At 35.7% G+C, this 19,615-nt stretch overlaps 3 protein-coding genes across 4 annotated transcripts; 1 reads left to right on the top strand and 2 right to left on the bottom strand.

The window, feature by feature from the left end:
• Positions 1-3,190: 3,190 nt before the first annotated feature.
• LOC109182809 (probable galacturonosyltransferase 6) lies at positions 3,191-8,024 on the top strand. The gene is made up of 9 exons (XM_019333012.1): positions 3,191-3,593; positions 3,689-3,723; positions 4,053-4,094; positions 4,184-4,313; positions 4,399-4,475; positions 5,181-5,410; positions 5,615-5,972; positions 6,407-6,928; positions 7,634-8,024. The coding sequence occupies exons 1-9, from the start codon at positions 3,479-3,481 to the stop codon at positions 7,907-7,909; spliced, it is 1,785 nt and encodes a 594-aa protein (XP_019188557.1). The 5' UTR covers positions 3,191-3,478; the 3' UTR covers positions 7,910-8,024.
• Positions 8,025-10,535: 2,511 nt separating this feature from the next.
• Positions 10,536-14,390, bottom strand: LOC109182500 (protein OSB1, mitochondrial-like). Its single transcript, XM_019332623.1, has 5 exons — positions 13,868-14,390; positions 12,264-12,402; positions 12,093-12,180; positions 11,883-11,989; positions 10,536-10,817 (listed from the first exon to the last, which is right to left on the bottom strand). The coding sequence occupies exons 1-5, from the start codon at positions 14,284-14,286 to the stop codon at positions 10,638-10,640; spliced, it is 933 nt and encodes a 310-aa protein (XP_019188168.1). The 5' UTR covers positions 14,287-14,390; the 3' UTR covers positions 10,536-10,637.
• A 3,217-nt stretch (positions 14,391-17,607) lies between these two features.
• LOC109182827 (protein OSB2, chloroplastic-like) lies at positions 17,608-19,545 on the bottom strand. 2 transcript variants are annotated; one of them, XM_019333036.1, is made up of 5 exons: positions 19,060-19,545; positions 18,341-18,479; positions 18,181-18,244; positions 17,765-17,972; positions 17,608-17,726 (listed from the first exon to the last, which is right to left on the bottom strand). In XM_019333036.1, exons 1-5 carry the CDS (start codon positions 19,446-19,448, stop codon positions 17,711-17,713), a joined length of 816 nt encoding a protein of 271 aa, XP_019188581.1. In that variant the 5' UTR covers positions 19,449-19,545; the 3' UTR covers positions 17,608-17,710. The 2 variants fall into 2 exon arrangements, with proteins under 2 accessions (XP_019188581.1, XP_019188580.1); XM_019333035.1 differs by having other exon boundaries at positions 17,608-17,972.
• Positions 19,546-19,615: the final 70 nt, after the last annotated feature.

The following is a 19,615-nucleotide window of genomic DNA, read 5'->3' as shown; positions in this document are numbered from 1 at the left end:
AGTTCTCAAACCTAACCAAATCAAAATAAGAACCGAACAAACTCGAACTAAAATTGAAAACCAAAACCCCTCCCCTTCCCAATGAAATGAAACCCGAATTGCCCACCCTTATTTATGAACTTTCTCCTAAATGATGTAAATTTTCATCAAAATAATGTTGGTTTTCCTTAAATGATGTCATAATTTTTTTTTGCATATTTACACCTTGTATTTAAACTTTTGCATATACTTTAACAAGTTTTTTTTTTTCCCAAAATGATGCTTTTTTTTTTTTAAATAAAAAGAAACATTATTTCCCCTAAAAATTAAAATGGTGTTTTTTTTTTTCATCTAAATAATGCCATGAAAGTTCTACATATTTGCAAAAGTATCATCGCATTTAAAAAATATATAGATCTTATATGTCTACTATTTTAGAATGGACGAGTTAGATTTATTTTCATTTATCACATAATTCATTTCCTATATATTTAGTCAATTAATCCAACAAACATAAACAAGTGTAATTTAAATTTTGATGATAACAATCAAGTTAAGAAATTTAGGTCTGCAATATTTTTTTTATAGTTTTAGAAAAATTTCAATGTAAATCCAAATGGTTAGTTTTAGGAACGAATTTTACTCACTGGAAAGTAAAGATACCAAAAAGTAAACTCAATCTAAAAAGTAAACCCTATGATAGTTAAGTCTCGGAATGCTGTGAATAGGGATGACAATTCCACCCACACCCAACGAGTTACCCGCATTCCTGCCCCAATGGGTAATAAATACCCGCATAATTTGGGTAATGGGTGCAGGTGTGGGGAGAGGTACCCCTCCCCCGCGTATATATATATATATATATATATATATATATATATATATATATATATATATATGTATGTATGTATGTATGTATGTATGTATGTATGTATGTATGTATGTATGTATGTATGTATGTATGTATGTATGTATGTATGTATGTATGTATGTATTGTGTTATTATATTTAAGTCAATATCAAAGTATTATGTTATTTATTTAATTTGTTATAGATTTTTGGGTAGTAAAGAAAGATCCTAACTCACTAATATTATAGCTTCTAATTATTTATTGGTGCTAGTGACTAAGATTTTATACACTAATGTTGAAGTTGGAAGCAAATGTAATATTCAAGTTGGTAGTTATTTGGTGAAGACTTTGATGCATTAATATTATAAATTGTAGTAATAAAAATTTTATTAGATGTAAGTTTTATATTATTAATGAGACTAAGGTTACATGCAAAATCCCCACGGGTATTCCCCGCACCCGCAAAATCCCCACGGGTGCGGGTATGAGAAGGAATTTCATTACCCGCGCGGGTGCGGGTGCGGGTATGGGTATGGGGAGTAGGGTTATCCCCCGCCCCCGCCCCGCCTCATTGCCATCCCTAGCCGTGAACAATAAACTTCAAAAAGTCGCAGCCCGGAAGGTTGAAGATCAAAGAGTTCAAGATTTGAAGACTCGAAATGTCAATACCGAATAGTAGAAGACTTAAAGACGAAAAAGTTGAAAACCGAAAGGTTAATGGTAAAAAAGTGGAACGACCAACCTTGACTAGAAAGTAGTATGGGATCAAAAAGTTAAACTAACCGGAATAGTTAGTTTATACCGGAAAATAGTTGGATTGACTATTTCTAAAGTAAAATCCGAAAGGTTACTTAAGATTGAAGCGTAAAGTGTAATATACAAAAAGTACAAAATTACTTTATTGAGGGCCCATTGGAATGTTCACTAGCAGAATAGTGAACAACCCCAATCGAATAGTAATCAAGGAGAATATTGCCAAGGTATCTCAAGTTCTAGGTACACATCCCAAGAAAAATTTTCATAAAAGGCCAAAACAAAAAGCTCAGCGTTGAAAGTCAAGTTTTTAGGAGAAAAAGGTGGAAGCAACGGTGGGAAATATGACAAAAACAATCGACTACTTGAAGTTCCACTGGTCAATGCACATTGGATAAAACTATTTGAGTTTTGTTTTCCTCCAATGGACAAATTGAATATGTCTATAAATACCTCATTCAAAGCGGAATGAGGTGTTGGTCATTTTAGAGAAAATCATACAAATGTGCAAGTATTCTTTGAAGCAAATCAAGTACTGACAAGTGAGAGAGACTAAGCTAAAATTTCTACACCCAGATCAAACTTTGGCAAAGCTACGACAACTTGTAGCCAAGTCAACCGTTGGAAAAAGTGAACAATTTTTTGTGTTAAACCAATGACTCTACTGAGGACAATAGGTAGAGGATGAGTAATAAGTGTCATATTGTGAAAGATCTGAGTCTTGTGGTCGGCTTAGTGACAAGGCACAAGAGCTCATTTGTTGTACTAAGGAGAATAGTGCAACGTTCCTAAGAATTCTAGGGAAAGAGTGAAGTAGGTTGTGTTAGATCGAACAACGATAAACTCTCTTACTCTTTTTTTTATTTTTAAGCACTTAATCAAATCAAACCTAAACTTTAAAAAATACTCCCTCTGTCCCATTTTGCATGTCTTACTTTCCTTTTTAGTTTGTCCCAAAATGTTGTCCTCTTTCCAAAATTGAACATCACCATCATTCTACTTTTTCCCAAATTACCCTTATGACTTTTGCTTTTATTCCCAAAAGTGAAAAAGTGAAGGGCATAATTGGAAAATACATAACATTTACTTTAATTCCTTAAAAAGCGTGCAAAAAGTAAATGAGACAACCAATTCGGGACGGAGGGAGTAACAAAACTCATGTCATAATAAAAATCGGTACTACTTATTTTTTCGCTGCATATATTATTTTAAAATTAGTAAATTCAAGTTGTCTTGAATTTGTTAAGTTTTTCAAAAAAGTTAAAGAATCTATTCATCCCATATGTAGACTTGTTCTCATAACCAACAACATTTGATTGTGCAATCCTTTTCACAACAAGACTAGAAAAAAATAGTTTATTTTTTATTTGTTATGAGTATTACTGACTTTGTTACAATGTAATATTCGTTTATAACTACTTTCTCAACTTATTGAAGCACAAAAAGTCAGATTCAAACCCATAACCTGAATCACTTCGTGCTACTAGACCACAATGACATTTCTTATAAGGTTTTGTATTTTAAAATGTGGAAGCTACCCCGCAGGGAAAAGTATAAATACAACTCCACACATGGAAAGATACAAATTTCAAAAATGGAAAGGAAACATAACAGAAGCAAAATACAGTGATCGTCCCCTCGAATCTCTTTCCTTGCATTCTGTCACGGACATGGCGCCGCCTCTCTCTCCGTCTTCCTCGCTTTCCATTTTTGTTTTTCTCTCTAAACAAAGTAACAGAAACAATCCCTAGTCAGACACACGAACTCTGATTTTTCTTCCTTTTTCTGAGCGATCTGGATTCTGGAAACCGAATCGACGTTGTTTTGCGAATGCCGGAAAACCTACTTAGCTTCAAAGGCTTGAGGGTTTGGGTTGCCTACTAGAGTAGATGTAAATGAGGCTTTTCCATCGAAGGTCGAGGATGTTCATCCTCTCTCTTCTTCTTGTCTCCTTATTCTTCCCTATCTTCTTCCTCTCCAGCAGGCTTAAACACTTGCATTCCCTACGTGGTATTGTTCTTTTTCTTTCTTTTCCTTGAATATAAAATTGTCAATTCCCATTTCACCTCATTCGGTTGCTTGTTTTGTTTGTTGATTTGTTGCAGTGAGGGGGGAATTTTACAGAGATTTATCCATCATTGTAAGAACTTGTATGCTCTTAGTTTTTCCTATTCATGATTTTCTTTATTTTAATAAATTCTTGTTTTGTTTAGTAAGACGAAATTATCCTTAGTTAACTTATGACATCTGCTTTTTTGTTTGCATTTTTTTTTTTAAATATCCATACTTGGAAATGATTAGCCCCAAGTTGTGAAATTTTCATCAGCTCCTTGCTCCCATTACTGGGAACTGGGGTTGGGAAAAAAAAAAAAAAAGAATTATTTTCATTTTGTTCTGTGCTTCCTTCTTCTTGCCAACGTTTTAAACTGTTGTACTTGAGATCAAAGCGATTTTGGTTTTCTTGTTCAGAAACATTGGAGTAAAGCTCAAATCCTCAGGGCAATAGAGGAGGTAATCCAAATCTCTGGATATGTCTGCTTAAGATGTTTTTACTTGGGTTTTGTTTGCTTTGCTAAAAGTTGTGTGAAATGTTGGTGTAGGAAAAACGAAAAGTTTTCAAAGAAACTCCCCCTGGTTTATACAAAGATGAAGTGTTTAGGTCCAGTGATTTTGAGGAGAGCAATAGATCAATTGAGTCTGGAAACGAAGATGATGCTAGCTTGGGAGAAAGTGATTTCTACTTTTCTTTTATTGATATTATTTGTTTCTTTTATATTTCCATTGCTCACTCCATTTTCAACTTGTTTGATTTCAGGAAACATGCATGATGATGTGGAGAAAGAGAAACAACACGGTCAGCTGGAGGCATTAGCATCAGAGTCCAATAAAAAAGTATGATTTTTGTATTATTTAAATAATGCAAGTTCTGAGTACAATAAATATTTTATACCAGCATCTTGTGGTGATACTTTTTCCATTATGTTGCTAGTCTGCTGAGCAAGATTGTCATTTTCTGGTATATGTTCTCTTTCAGAACTTATGAAATTTCAGCTCCACTGCATTAACCTTCATCACAGTTTAAAGCACTGGTATATGCTGATTGCATCATTGAAATTTATTCATATTAGGGATTTTGAGTCTTTTTACTTGTGATTGACTGATGATGATTAAGACTTTATCTGCTATTGCTCACTAAAGAAAGTATTTTATTTTTTCTTGTAAAAAGTAAAACTTGGAATCATTTGAAACCGTGTAACTCAAACTGGCAGAACTAGAACTAAGATGGGCTTCGGGTTGAGTGGTCGACAATGTGATGACTATAGTTTGAAAAATATTTGCAGGACGGATTTGTATGATTGCCTGTGATTGTGATATAAGTCAGGATCAAACCTGCATTTAGTTTAAAAGCGTAAAGTCATTTCCGATGTTTGCGTGGGAAGGATAGCTCTTATTTTTCTTTTTACTATTTTTCTCTCCTTCTGTGCAGTTCGCTTTGTAACTACTGCTAGGTTACCCTTTTCTTTAGCTTTCATGACTCACACACTTAGCATTGACTTTGCTGTCTGAATCTGAAGGATTTATTTGGTTTTATTTCAGAAACTGTCTGAGCCAAAAAGTGGTCAACGCAATAGAAGTAGGTTTCTACCCCAAAGGTTAACAGAAGAGAAGGTGAAAGAGATGAAGGATCAGATAATTAGAGCAAAATCATATCTGAATTTTGTACCACCAGGTAGCAATTCTCATTTCGCGAAAGAGATGAAGATGCGAATTAGAGAGCTGGAGAGAACTGTGTTTAGAGTTACAAAGGGTTCTGATTTGTCTCGGAGGTAATATGATCCTAGTCCTCCACTTCACACTTCTAAACACTCTACTCTAATATTTACTTTTGAAGAGGAAAGGGGATAAATGATAACAACTATAGGCAGCAGAATTGGATGGATTCTATTTGGTTTGTCACTTTGTCTTTCTCCTGTAAGGCTTAAATGTCCTCATAATACATATTAGAGCCATAAACTAGTTTGCATTTTCAGAGACGTGCAGAGGATGAAAGCAATGAAGTCTACCCTATCAACAGCTCACCGAAGGTACCCTGACTGCACAGCAATGGTGAAAAAACTTCGTGCTATGACATATAATGCTGAAGAGCAGCTCCGATCACATAAGACGCAAGCTGCATTTCTCACACAGCTAACTGGACGAATCACCCCTAAAGGCCTACACTGCCTTTCCATGCAGTTGACTGATGAATATTTTGCCTTGCAACGTGAAGAGCGGGAACTCCCTAACCAACATAAGTTGCACAATCCAGATCTGTATCACTTTGCTGTCTTCTCTGATAATATTTTGGCATGTTCTGTGGTTGTCAACTCAACCATATCAACGGCTAAGGTACGTTTCCATTGTATATAGTTATATATACCCATTTTCTCTGGGTTCATCTTCTGTTCTTGAGCTCTTAATTTCATTTTTCATTTCTTTTCCACTCTTGGTGTGGATAGGTGGATGAAATGATATATTGTTTTCATATCTGATATGTTTTCATTCTACGTGTATTTTTCAATAAAAGAGCTCACAAAGTACATGCAGATAATTGTTGGAGAGTATTTCGTAATTGTATATTGCAAAAAGGGTAGCAAATGTTTTCTGTGTTTTTATGCATGGATGCGCCATATGTTCAAGGATATTCAGAACTTTGTGTTAATACTTTCATGGCAAAACTCAATATTTGATTGTACAAATTAGTGGCATAACTTAAATTTTCCAAAGATCAGGTGTTTATCTATAAATTTTGTACTAAAGATGAATTTTTAGCTACTTGGCAGGATCCTGAGAGAATTGTCTTTCATATAGTGACAGATTCTCTTAACCTTCCTGCAATGTCAATGTGGTTTTTATTGAATACTCCTGGCAAAGCTACACTTCAGATCCAGAGCATAGATGATTTTGAATGGTTGTCCACCAAATACAATGTCACTTTGCATAAGCAAGATTCTCTTGATCCAAGATATACTGTTGCATTGAATCACCTGCGGTTTTATCTGCCAGACGTATTCCCTTTCCTCGACAAGATTTTGCTTCTTGACCACGACGTAGTTGTGCAAAGGGATCTGACAGCACTTTGGGGAACCGACATGAATGGTAAAGTGAATGCCGCTGTTCAGACATGTGAGCCAGGTGAACCTTCATTTCGTCGGATGAGTATGTTGATAAACTTCACAGACCCGGTGATGGCAGAGAAATTTGATGACGGAACATGCACCTGGGCATTTGGAATGAATTTGTTTAATCTGCAAGAATGGAGGAGGCAAAATCTAACTGGTGTCTATCACAACTACTTGGATCTGGTATGGATCTATTACTATAACCAATCCAAATTTATCTATAAATAATCTAATATAATGCAAGTTTTTGTGTTTAGATGATGCAAACACATGCAACAGCCAACATGATATTTAATTATGGGAAAAATTACATGTTTGGTCCTTCAGTTATACCTGTGGTACAAACTTAATCCCTGAGTTATATGCGTGACCATCTTTAACCCCTAAGTTACGCACGAAGTGGCAATTTTAGTCCCTCGAAGACTATTTCTACCACCAATTTTGGTCCTTCAAGGACTAAAAAGCGTCACTCCATGTATAACTTAGGGGTCAAAGATGGTCAAACATATAACAAAGACTAAGTTTGTACCACGGGTATAACTGGTGCCCAAAAATGCAATTTTCCCATACTTTATGCTAATAGCTAGCTGTTGATGTTAATGCAGTAACTTCTTTAGTTAACCAACATGGTTGGCGTGGTGGTTTAGCACCTCGTCCCTTAAGCATGAGATTGGGGGTTCCATCCTCACCCATGTGAATGGAGCAAATCATTTGGCCAGTCCCCTACCACTAAGTGTACTGACCGTTGGGACGGAGGATTAGTCTCCTGGCTATCGGTTGGAGGGATACCTTTGGGCAACAAAAAAAAAGGAACTTTTTTAGTTGATAGCAATGTATTTGTAGACTATTATAATGGTTTTTGCTTATGGATGTAATTATGTGATGCAGGGAAGTAAGAGATCATTATTTAAAGCTGGTAGTTTGGCAATTGGGTGGATAACCTTCTACAAAAACACAGTGGGTGTAGACAGAAGATGGCATTTGAGTGGTTTAGGTTATGAGTCTGATGTTAGGGTAGAGGATATTGAGGAGGCAGCAGTGATACATTATGATGGAATTATGAAGCCATGGGTGGATATTGGGGTTGGCAAGTATAAGTCTTATTGGAAGAAATATTTGAACATTGACAAGCCTTATCTGCAGCACTGCAACATAAATGGTTAGTTAATTAGATATATATATATATGGAAGCTGATTTATTGTGTCCATTTCACTACTTAATAAATCTTTCAAAAAAAATGTATTGCTACAATTCTGTGTGCATTATTTTATGGACCATGGTTCACACAGCTGTGTAGATTACAAATAAAAAATACATTATTTGAGTACTAAACGTATATTATTTTGTATACTATCAAATAATATACATTCAGTATACAAATTTAGTACATTTAGTATATTAATAAAAATGTACATTGTATTTCGAGAAAGTACATTATTTGAGTATTGAAAGTACATTATTTTGTGCAATATATATTCAATACACAAATAATGTACTTTTAATATATTAAAAATGTAATTTTTTAAAAATATATTACATACTAAATGTTCACAATTTACATATTAAATGTTAACAATTCAAATTGTGAACATTCAATATGTAAATTGTAAATATTTAATATATAAATTGTGTATTTTGAACTTGAGTCCACATTAAAAGGTGAACCGGGATCCATGATACAACTGCTGCGGATAGCCGGATATTTCAAGTAGGCTAAGTATTTATCTTTATTTATAGATTATTAAATAAGCCTAACCCAAATAGTTTTAGATGAATACACATGGTTTCTTCTATTTCTTAATACAAATGAGTTTTAGATGAATACACATGGTTTCTTCTATTTCTTAATACAAATGATGTAGGGTGATTGACTTTTATATGTAAAGTACTAAACTGATTACCTTCTTCTCATTAGGATTTTCAAGAAGAATGTAATCAAGTTACCTTCTTATACCAAAAAAAAAAAAAAACTGTTTTCTCTCTCCTCATTGAATGTGCAGGTGGGAGGAGAGAGAAATACTCTTTCTTTCTTTCTTTCTTTTTTTTTTTTTTTTTTTTTTTGAGATTTACGCACGGTGAGAGAAAGAAGAGGTTGTTCCAACTACCTCTTCTCTCTTTATTTAATTTTCCTCAAAATATTTTCTCCTTCTTCTAGCATAAATACGGGAGGTAAAAGATGAAAAATGCACATCTCCTTCTTTCACCATATCATTGCTTCTTCTTCGTAGCCAAATCAAAAACAATCGAAAATTGCAGTTAGCACCGTTGCTGGAATAATCGAGGTACTTACATACTCTACGTGACTTTGTTTTTCGCAACTAATAATAATAATAATAATAATAATAACAATAATAATAGTAGTAGTAGTAGTAGTAGTAGTTATTATTATTACTTATTATTGTTGTTGTTTGATGCATGTAGTACAACCATCAGTGTAATGTAGTGTTGCTGTTTGATCCATGTAGTAGTACATATTATTATTTATTACGCGTACTGTAGTGTATTATTATTTAATAAAATAAAATTTTTAAAAAATAAATTCAAAGTAATCAAAATTGCAAGGGTTGCGTTCTAATTAAATATAGAATTAGGAAGAACATTATCAATTCTTTAATTGCTTTGAAGATCATATAATCACATATATTAAACAAATTTATGGTATTTGCAATTCTAAATAATTAATATATTAGTAAAGAAGGCAATAATTAACTTTTTAATTAAACAAAGTGAAAAGAAGGCAAAGTAATTCCCTTCTTTTGTGAGGCTTTGACGGTTAAAGCAAGAAGAATAAAAGAAGCTATTGCCATTACCTTCTTTTCAAATAGGGTTTTGAAAAGAAGGTAATGGCATTGGTACTTTACATATTTTAGTCTAGGGTTTTTAATTAACACATTTTTGTCCAAGTCATGTCAAAAGTGCACATTCTTAGCTATGTCTCAATGTGGGGTCAGACTTTTTTTTTTTTTTTTTTTAAACTCTACATCTTCAGTAGTTTGTTTGTTTTTGTTTTTTTTTTTTCTAGTTTTTTTTTTTTTTTTTTTTTTGGTTTTACAATGGACGGATGAGGTTAATCCTTTTTTTTTTTTTTTTTGTTCTAAGAGAGGAACCTATTTTTATTATGGAAAATGCTTCATTTTGACATGTCATAAATGGAGAGGGTGATCAGCATGACGAATTTTGATATCAAAATAATAATCATGAATAAAATTTGGTAGTAAAATAATAGCCGTGGATGAAAATTGGTAAGATTTAAATACATGTGGATCAAAACTATCATTTTGTTAATATTTATGGGATCAAAATTTGTATTTGCTTTATAATAAAATTAATTAATGTTAATGTACAAAAAATAAAACTAAAAAAAAAAAAAAAAACAAAATTCATACAGTTGTAACAAATTTCTTTTTCAAAAATTAAAATCAAACAACGTTGATCGTTTTACTTCTTGATCCACGCAGTTACATGGATCATGATCTACAATAAAATTTGCCATGAAACTAAGAGCCATGACTTTTGATTTGAAAGCTAACTTATCATCAAGATGCAATAAGAGCATCCTCAATAATTTGATTTACACACATTTTTAAGAGCCATGGAGGAAAAAAAAAAAGTAATAAATGAGGGTGTCACCAGTTGGCACGTGCAGTACACGTGCCTAAGCGGCTAAGCGCACCAGCTGCCATTAAAAAAAAAAAAATGATAGGACCCACATGAGGAGACAAGAATCTATCGCTCCAGCAAGAACCCAATCTTCTCTCTCATTCTCTCACTTCCACATATATCATTCAATGGGTAGAAGTGGCAATCAAATTGAAATAGATCCTCAGCAAAGAAAAAACATATACACTCAAAATTATGGTTAAATGAATCTACAGAAAAATAAGAGAGCAGTTAAACAGGTGGGTCTGTCATGAAGTTTACAAGCATGCTATCACTTTGATCATGAAGACCTTCCATCCTAGAGTCCAATATAGCAAGTTGAGATTTCACCCATGGCGGATTGCTCCAACTTTCTACCCATAATGACTCGCCAGTGGCTTTGTGCTTGAAGTCTGGGTAATTCGGGCTCCTCTGGAAACAGATATACAAAGTTCAATGTAAGATTGGGCCAATGTTACTTAACTAGGATATAATGCACATGGGTCAAACCATTCAATATAGGACTCTTAACACTACCTCTCGAGTGGACCAAACAAGAATCTAAAATTGGACTAAGGTCAGTCAACTGGGCTATAATGCACATGGGTCAAACCATAACAAAAGAATAAATGCAAGCAATTAATTGGCAAATTATGCTGTGCATCCGTATGCACCATGCATGGTGCATACGGATGCAAAAACGACGTCGTTTTAATAAAACGCGCGTCTCCCCTTAAAAAAAAAAAAATCAGGTTCGATTCCCAGCAATAACATATGAACTAAAATTCCATAATCGATGAACTATAATTCCATAATCTAATCTATGAACTAAAAATTCCAGAATGAATGAACTAAAATTCCATAATCTATAAACTAAAATTTCAGAATCGATGAACTACAATTCCATAATCGATGAACTATAATTCCATAATCAATGAACTATAATTCCATAATCTATGAACTAAAATTCCAGAATGAATGAACAATATAATGTTGTTGCTGAGAATCGAACCTGAATTTTTTTTAAAGGGGAAACGTGCGTTTTTTAATAAAACGACGTCGTTTTGGCATCCGTATGCATGGTGCATACGGATGCACAGCATAACGATTGCAATTAATTAGTCTAATCCATGGCCTTATAAACCCATATATTCTTTCTTATTTTTTCAGTGTGGGACTCTAAACAAACATTATGTGGTATAACTGCGCATTTTACACTCTAGAACAAGTAGTGCTAGAATGGGTATCAATTCTTCAAGGATAAAAGGTTGGAAATTTCAAAAATATATCATAAACACGTTACACTACAGGCACACAATCAAGTATATTTGCGTAATGATACAGAGAGATGTAAACCACATTAGCAGTGGTAATTGGTAATAACAGGTTTTTAGCACTTAGTTCAAGAAACAACATAAGCCATGTAAAGCTACTTATTGATGCACTTCCTTGATTGAAACCATTTTAATATTTTAACTAATATGGTAAAAGCCCTACCTTGTTTGTCCTATTGTCCCACCATTCCATAGGGTTAGCAAAGAAGGCTTGCCATAGCTCCTCAACGGATCCTGTACTATTTGCTGCATAATTCTTTGGCTTTGTGCCTGCAAGGGCATGTAAAGAAATCGCATTAGCTTTACAACTACTAACTATAGTAGATGCCAAATCTAGAAATGGACACGAATTGAGTAAATAACTAGTTATTGCCTTGTGTCGTGGAATTAGATTCCCCATCATACAATGTCACGGGTGAAGAGAAGTTCCTTTCAACGAAATTTAAGTTCTGAACAATCACCTGTCAAAGATGAAAACGCCATTTTGATCAAGAGATGTGACGTAAGTCCTTGAAAATAGAAATGTGAAAAAGGAAAAACCAACCTTGTAGTAAGTCTGCTGTTTTCCATCATCGCCTTCAATAGTATCTGAGACCAAGCGACCTGATACATATATTTGGGAACCTTTCTCCACATGTTGGAAAGCAACATGAGCCAATTCATCCCAAAAATTCAAATTGATCCTGAAAGTTATAGATTAAACATTTAATAGTTAACCACACAGCACGCATCCTTTTTATTTGGAAGGAGGGAGAATAAGTTCAACCTAAGTGTTAAACTTCAGCTAAAGTATGGGAATAAATATACAGAGGAAGGTCTGTTAGTTAACTTAGTTTAGAGAATGGAGCAGCATGGCAACTAAAACACAAGATTCTTCTCCATGCCAAAAGTATTTAGTCAAACAAAGAACAAGTTAGCCAATTAGGACTCCAGTGGAGAAAGATGGGCCAAGGTTGAAGACTCTTGGTTCTGATATATATTTGAAACAAACACATAGGACCCCCTTGCAATATGTATGTCCAAGTCAAACAGATAACACCCTTTTTGTTCTTTCACCATACATAGCTCTGTGACCTGGCTCTGATGCCACTTATTAGGATCAACTGATCAAGCGTTTACCACTACGCCAAAAGCTATAGGCTATAGCTAATAGCGAAGGCGCAACTTTATTTCCTTTTACAGTTATACCGCCACATTTTCTAGAGGCATGTGTTGGACTTGGTCCTTGATGTCTCCGTCTAACAATCCCCCTAGTGCTGGACTTGGCCCTTCACCGGCCTCGCCCAACAAATTGCTAGACAACAAAGGAGATGGTTGGAGTGTTGGACAGTGGAGGAATAAACCATTGAGTGGAAAGGGCTCTAAAAGCATTCATGTTCTATTTTCATGCAAAATTTAGCTTAACAATGATGAAATTCCATTTACCTAATATATAGCAGTTATGTATCTAACCACTAAAGACTTGTCATTCAAAAGAACATAAATGTCTCATGCCTTGTTTATCCTATGAATGAAGATTAAATGGAGTTGCCATTAGATTTCCTTAGAAAGATCCAATCTTTTACTCAATAATGCTTTAAAAATAATCCTGAAAGAAATAACAGCATACTTTTATCAGGGTAACAAAATTACAGGACAATAATGTGCAAAAACACAGTAGCTAAGGCCAATATTTCATTTACTCAAATTACCCAATAAACTAAAGGAAATTTGAGGATTTAAAAAAAAAAAAAAAGTAATAATAGCCGGAGAAATTTGTAAGATTTTCCCAATTTCCCTAATAATATATATTATATATTAGGGCCTTAATTAAGTGGTGCAAGTTACCTAGGCTTATTAAGTGGTCCGGTCGGACTTAATAACTAGTAGTTGTTAGTCAACCAAATTCTGTGCCTAACATAATCTTGGATTGATAAGATATAGGATGTTGGATGTTAGCACATTCAGTTACGATACTCAGACATCAATACACCATCTAGAGTTCTGAGTCAGGTATGAGGCAAAACATAGCTAGTAGTCTACCGGGCAACACAACAGAAACATCAACTATGACTGGAGATTTACATGGCTACGCTTCCGCTATCATATGAGGTCAGGTTTCTCGTATAATAAAGTTAGATTATTGTATATCTAACAAAATTAAACTACCAGGATGTTTCGTTTTGAGACTTTTTGACGGCAAGGCGGGACCAAGCTACGACCTTCCCGGAGGGAAGGTGCTTGATTTGAACCGGCTTAGCAACGACGCCAATGAGTTGCACAGAATTGCAAAGCTCCTTCTTCCATTGAATCTCCATGGGCCGCGGGTATTGTGAGGCCCCAAACCGGCCATACTCGTAAACAACGGCATTGGAGTCGCTGCTGCTGTTACTGTAGTCGTTTGAGTAGCTAATCGGGCCGCTGGAGACGAATCCTCGGCTTTTATTGAACGAAGAAGACGAAGAAAGGCTAAGAGATAAGGGTTGAAAATTGATGGACAGAGAAGAGGGGGTATGGGAATCTCTTAAAGGGCCGTTGGGAGTGAGTGTAAAGGGCTTTGACAGAAACACTGTTTTCCCAAACACCATTATCGCTCGCTCTTTGCAAAGGTTATCTGGTGAGTGTTGAAGGAGACCTGCTAAACTGCTAAATATCTTTCTGCGAGAAACGACACTTTTCTAAAGATGGGAGAATGAACAAATAAATCTTAATTGTACCCTTAAATTACAACAAAGTTTTATACGGAGTATTAGCACTTGAATGTTTTTTTAAAGTGTAATTAAAATATTTTTACTTGTAACTTACTTGCTATTGCAAATTATATTGATAATAATATGACTCTCACATATAATTTTATTTGTATACATAGGTGATAGTACGTCATGCAAAAATTAGAGCTGTCAAAACGGGCTTAACTCATCGGACTAGTCTGTTCGCGGGTTATGAATTTGATGACATGTATTTTAGCGGGCTTTTTAGTATATATATATATATATATATATATATATATATATATATATATATACATTATTTTATAAAATTATATATATAAATATATGTTAATTTATTTATTAATATTGAAAAAATGTATTAGTAAGTAGGACAATGTATAAATTATTTGTTATTGCCTTATAGATTCACATATTATGTATTTGATTATTTATTAAGACTTATTACTTTGTTATTATTGTATTCAACAAATTACAAATGCACTAATATATGTTTAAATTATTCAAATTATTTTAGTATACACTTATTAACTTTTTCATATTAATTTTTATTTAAATTTAAAACTTTTAAAATTGAGTGGGCCCGGCCAAAATCACTGGGCTGGCCTATTTTATGCATGTATTTTGACAGCTTTTTAGCCCGCTTTGTCCCGTTGGCCCGTTTTGACATCTCTAGTAAAAATCACATTAACATAGCTCATACGGAGTAATTTTTTAAAATTTATTTAAATAATGAAAAATAATTTTGAAAAAATTAAAATAGTCTACGTGGCATCTATGTATAAAATAAAATTAAAATAAAATTACTCGTGAAAGTTATGTTAACATAACTCGCAATAACAAGTATTTTATGGGTAAAAATAGTCTAATTGCACATTTTTAAGAATTAAATGGGTAATATAAAAAAATTTGTAATTTGAAAATGCTATTGACTTTTTCTAAAAGTTCGAGAGCTTATTTTATCATTCACCCTAAAAAAATTAATAGGTTTAAGAAATAGTGTCAAATTATCCTCTTAAATTTAATGAATAGTATAATTAAATCCTCTAACAAAAACAAAATAAATAAATAACCACTAACAAAACCTCCAAATCGATAACATAATGCCATTATGTCATTTTATTATCTATTCAATAGGTTACCATTGATGTAACGTTAACTAGGTTGATATGTGCAATTGTGATGCTTAAGTGGATTTTAATTATACAATTTTTATTTATTTATTGTAAAATAGTACAAGTTTTGTTGTAAAAATTTTAAAAAATTCACTAACTGTTGTCGACTACCAATGACTTTTCCATTGACAAAAAACATTTGGCAAGAGAGAGCCATGGTTGCATAGATTTGGACTTTAGTGGACCGTTTGGTTCACGGAATAGGCCGGGAATGGCATAGCATTCCCAGTAATAGGTCTATTCCTTTTGTTTGGTAACCATTTCTATTACTAGGAATAATATTTCTGGTAATAGCCTATTACCTCAAATAAGGTAATAGCTATTACTAGGGCCCCCCTGGTATTAGCCTATTACTGAACGCTCAGGAATAGATTTTAGAATCTATTTCCTTTTTTACCCCTTTCTTTAACCTAATTTTTTTATCCTATATATAAATTTATCCTATTTCACCACCGTCGTCGCCACCACCACCATCGCCGCCGCCGCCACCACCACCACCATCGCTACAACCGTCGCCGCCCCCACCACCACCGTCGCCCCCACCACTGCCACCGCCACCACCACCACTACCACCCCAGCACCACCACCGCCACCACCACCATCCCCACCATCGCCACCACCATCGTCACCGCCACCGCCACCACCGCCACCACCACCACCACCATTGCCGCCGCCGCCGCTACCACCACCGCCACCAGAACCACCACCCAGGAGCACCACCGCTACCACCACCACCACTGCCGCCACAACCGTCGCCGCCCCCACCACCACTGCCACCACAGCACCATCACCGCCTCCACCACCACCACAACCGTCGTCACCCTTACCACCACCACTGCCCCCACCACTGCCACCGCCACCACCACCACTACCACCCCAGCACCACCACCACCATCGCCACCACCACCACCGCCACCACCACCACTACCACCACAGCACCACCACCACCATCGCCACCACCACCATCACCACCGCCACCACCATCGCCACCACCACCACCACTACCACCCCAGCACCACCACAACCGTCGCCGCCCCTACCACCACCACTGCCCCCACCACTGCCACCGCCACCACCACCACTACCACCACCGCCACCACCATCGCCACCACCACCACCACCATCGCCACCATCACATATTTTTATAAGGGTATTTATGTCTTTTAAAACATATTTCATTTCTATTCCTTAAATCAACCAAACACTGTAATATAATTCCTAAAGTCTATTCCTTATGCGAACCAAACAATAGAATACAATTCTTATTATATTCCTTCCCTATTCCATTCCTTATGGAATAGCATTCCTATTACCTCAAAATTCATTCCGTGAACCAAACGTGCTGTAAATCTCTTTTGAGGTATAGATCTAAAAATGAAGGTAATTGTAGCCATTTTTGTTCCTTTGAGATGAAGATGACTACCATTGTCTTCATTCAAATGATTGGATTAAGGCTTTTTCATAGCAGCTAGATTCTTGCACTGGAGGAGTGTGTTCCGAGTAAAAGAAGTTGAAGCCTTTGAAATTCTGGAGGCTCTAAGTTGGGCTAAAGAGCTCGGGTATGACTAAATTGTGGTGGAAATGGATGCCGTGTTTGTTTATCAAGATATTATTTTCTCATCCTAAAATAGTTCGGCATGTGCCATCGTGAATGATATAAAAGAATTAGCTACGTTCACTATCTACATTTCTCATGTTAAACGGTTTGTGAGCCCATGCTATTCATACTTTAGCTAGGGTGTCGGTCTCTTTGTCTAACCAAATGGAGTCGTTTCTCAATCCTTCCTTCTTTATTCTTGATGTACTTGGATCAAATATGTCTAACTAATGAAATTCTTCTATTTTACTTTCAAAAAAATATATTGAATTTCATTTTTTGAAAGTTCATTATTTGTGTATTTTATTTAGTATATTACATTATTACTCAATAATAAATCGCCAGTACATAAATAATGAATCTTCAGTATATTAAAAACGAAAGCCGTACACAATTGGCATTATGCAGTTAAGAGAGTATATGTATAAAAAATCCACTAAATTAAAAGAAGCTACACATCAGTTCCTACCCAACCAAAATTAAACATCCCATATAAATAAATGAATGTATTTCAACTCACCAATTCACATCATCGTCAACGCTGTCGCCACCTTCATCCAATTCATCATCATCATCACCCTCTGGCTTCTGAGTCATTTTGTTCATATTCATCTCACGAACCATTTGCTCAAACATGGCTACTTTGGCCTCCAACTCATCATGTTTCGCTGCCATTCGACCATTTTCTGCTTCCATAGCGTTTAAACGCTTTTCATATGACTCCTCAATGGATCCCGGACTATTATTAGCAACATCATTCCTTTGCTTTCTGCCTGTAAACAAATTGTACTAAACTGTAAAACTGTTGAGCATATAATCATTAATGTGCAATCCAACTATCAGTTTAGGCTTTTAGTTGAGATGGAAGCACATGCTTCAATTTGGTATTAGAGCCAGACTAAAGGTCATTGGGGTTTGGGGTTGTGGATTCAACCTTTTGGGAGAAGAAGCTACTGCCTAGTGTTTCAGAATTAAACTCACCATCATGCATCCCTGCTGATGAAGAAGAGTTCCTTCCAACAAAATTCATTTGCTGAACAGTGACCTAGCAAAGATGATATAGACCATTTTAATGAAGGGATGTAAGCTAATCAAGATCACAAATCCTTGGAAATAGAAATGCCTTGAAGCAAAAAACAACCTTATAATAAGTTTGTTGTTTACCATCTTCACCTTCAAGTGCATCTAAGACCAAGCGGCCTGATACATATATTTGATCACCTTCCTTTAAATGTTGGAAAGCAATGTGAGCCAATTCGCCCCAAAACTTCAAATCGATCCTGACAGGTATAGGCTAAAACTTTTGGTATGTATTTAATACTTAACCAGAGCAAATACATCCTTTAAAATTTTGAGGGAGGAGAGAATAGGTTCAACCCATGGCTTCAACAACATAACTTTATCTAAAGGATGGCCACTGCGTGGACAACTCAACTGGTCACAAATATAAAATTTATCATAACAAACTAATGATTGAGTCCAATCTCTCAAAATATGTTGATCATATAACCATTAATGTGCAATCCAACTATGAGCTTAGCCTTTTAGTTGAAATGGAGCACATGCTTCAATTTGGTATCAGAGTCATGTCAAAGGTCATGGGTTCGAACGTCGCTTATCATAAGATAAGCGACGAGGTTGGGCAAGGGGTGGTTGAGCAGAGACAAGTGGTATCAGAGACAGAGCTAAGTCACGAGTTTGAGATAACGGTCTCAAAAATGTGATGAAACCCAGCACCCAACATCTCGAAAATGAACATGCATGCATTCTTCCCAACTCCCCACACCAATTCTACTCAAATTACCAAATAAACTAAGGGAGGGGAAATCGAGGAAATGAATTGCAGAGAGAAGTATGTACCGGCCGCTTTCTTGTTGAGACTTCTTGACGGAGAGGCGGGACCAAGCGATGACCTTCCCGGAGGCGAAGTGCCTGATTTGGACGGGCTTCGCAACGACGCCAATGAGTTGCACTGAATTGCAAAGCTCTTTCTTCCATTGGATCTCCGCGGGCCGCGGGTATGGCTTCTCCTCAACCACGGCGCCTTTGCAATTACTGCTGTCGCTGATTGGACCGCCGCCCCGGCAGAAGCAGACTAATCGTATGTGCACCCTGCTCCTGGATGGCAGCCGAAGAGATAAGGTTTGAAAATTGAGGGACAGAGAAGGGGGGATATGGGAACCAGCAGCTAAAGGAGCGTTGAGTATGAGACTATGTTTAAGCACAAACACCGCTTGCTCCAACGCCATTATCACTCTTTGCACTTTGCTTAGCTTCTCCGGTTGAAGTTCCGATCAATTCTCAGTTTCCCACTCCCAAGTCTGAATCCACTTATCTCTACTTATTATATCCTTATGGATTATGGTACAAAATGATACGGAGTATGTTTTTGTTTAAATTAAGTCTTTTTCTACTT

This window comes from Ipomoea nil, unplaced genomic scaffold, assembly GCF_001879475.1.
Source record: "Ipomoea nil cultivar Tokyo-kokei standard unplaced genomic scaffold, Asagao_1.1 scaffold1074, whole genome shotgun sequence".
Lineage (NCBI taxonomy): Eukaryota > Viridiplantae > Streptophyta > Magnoliopsida > Solanales > Convolvulaceae > Ipomoea > Ipomoea nil.
Note: the sequence above shows the minus strand (reverse complement) of the source record. Positions and strands in the feature narration are given on the sequence as shown.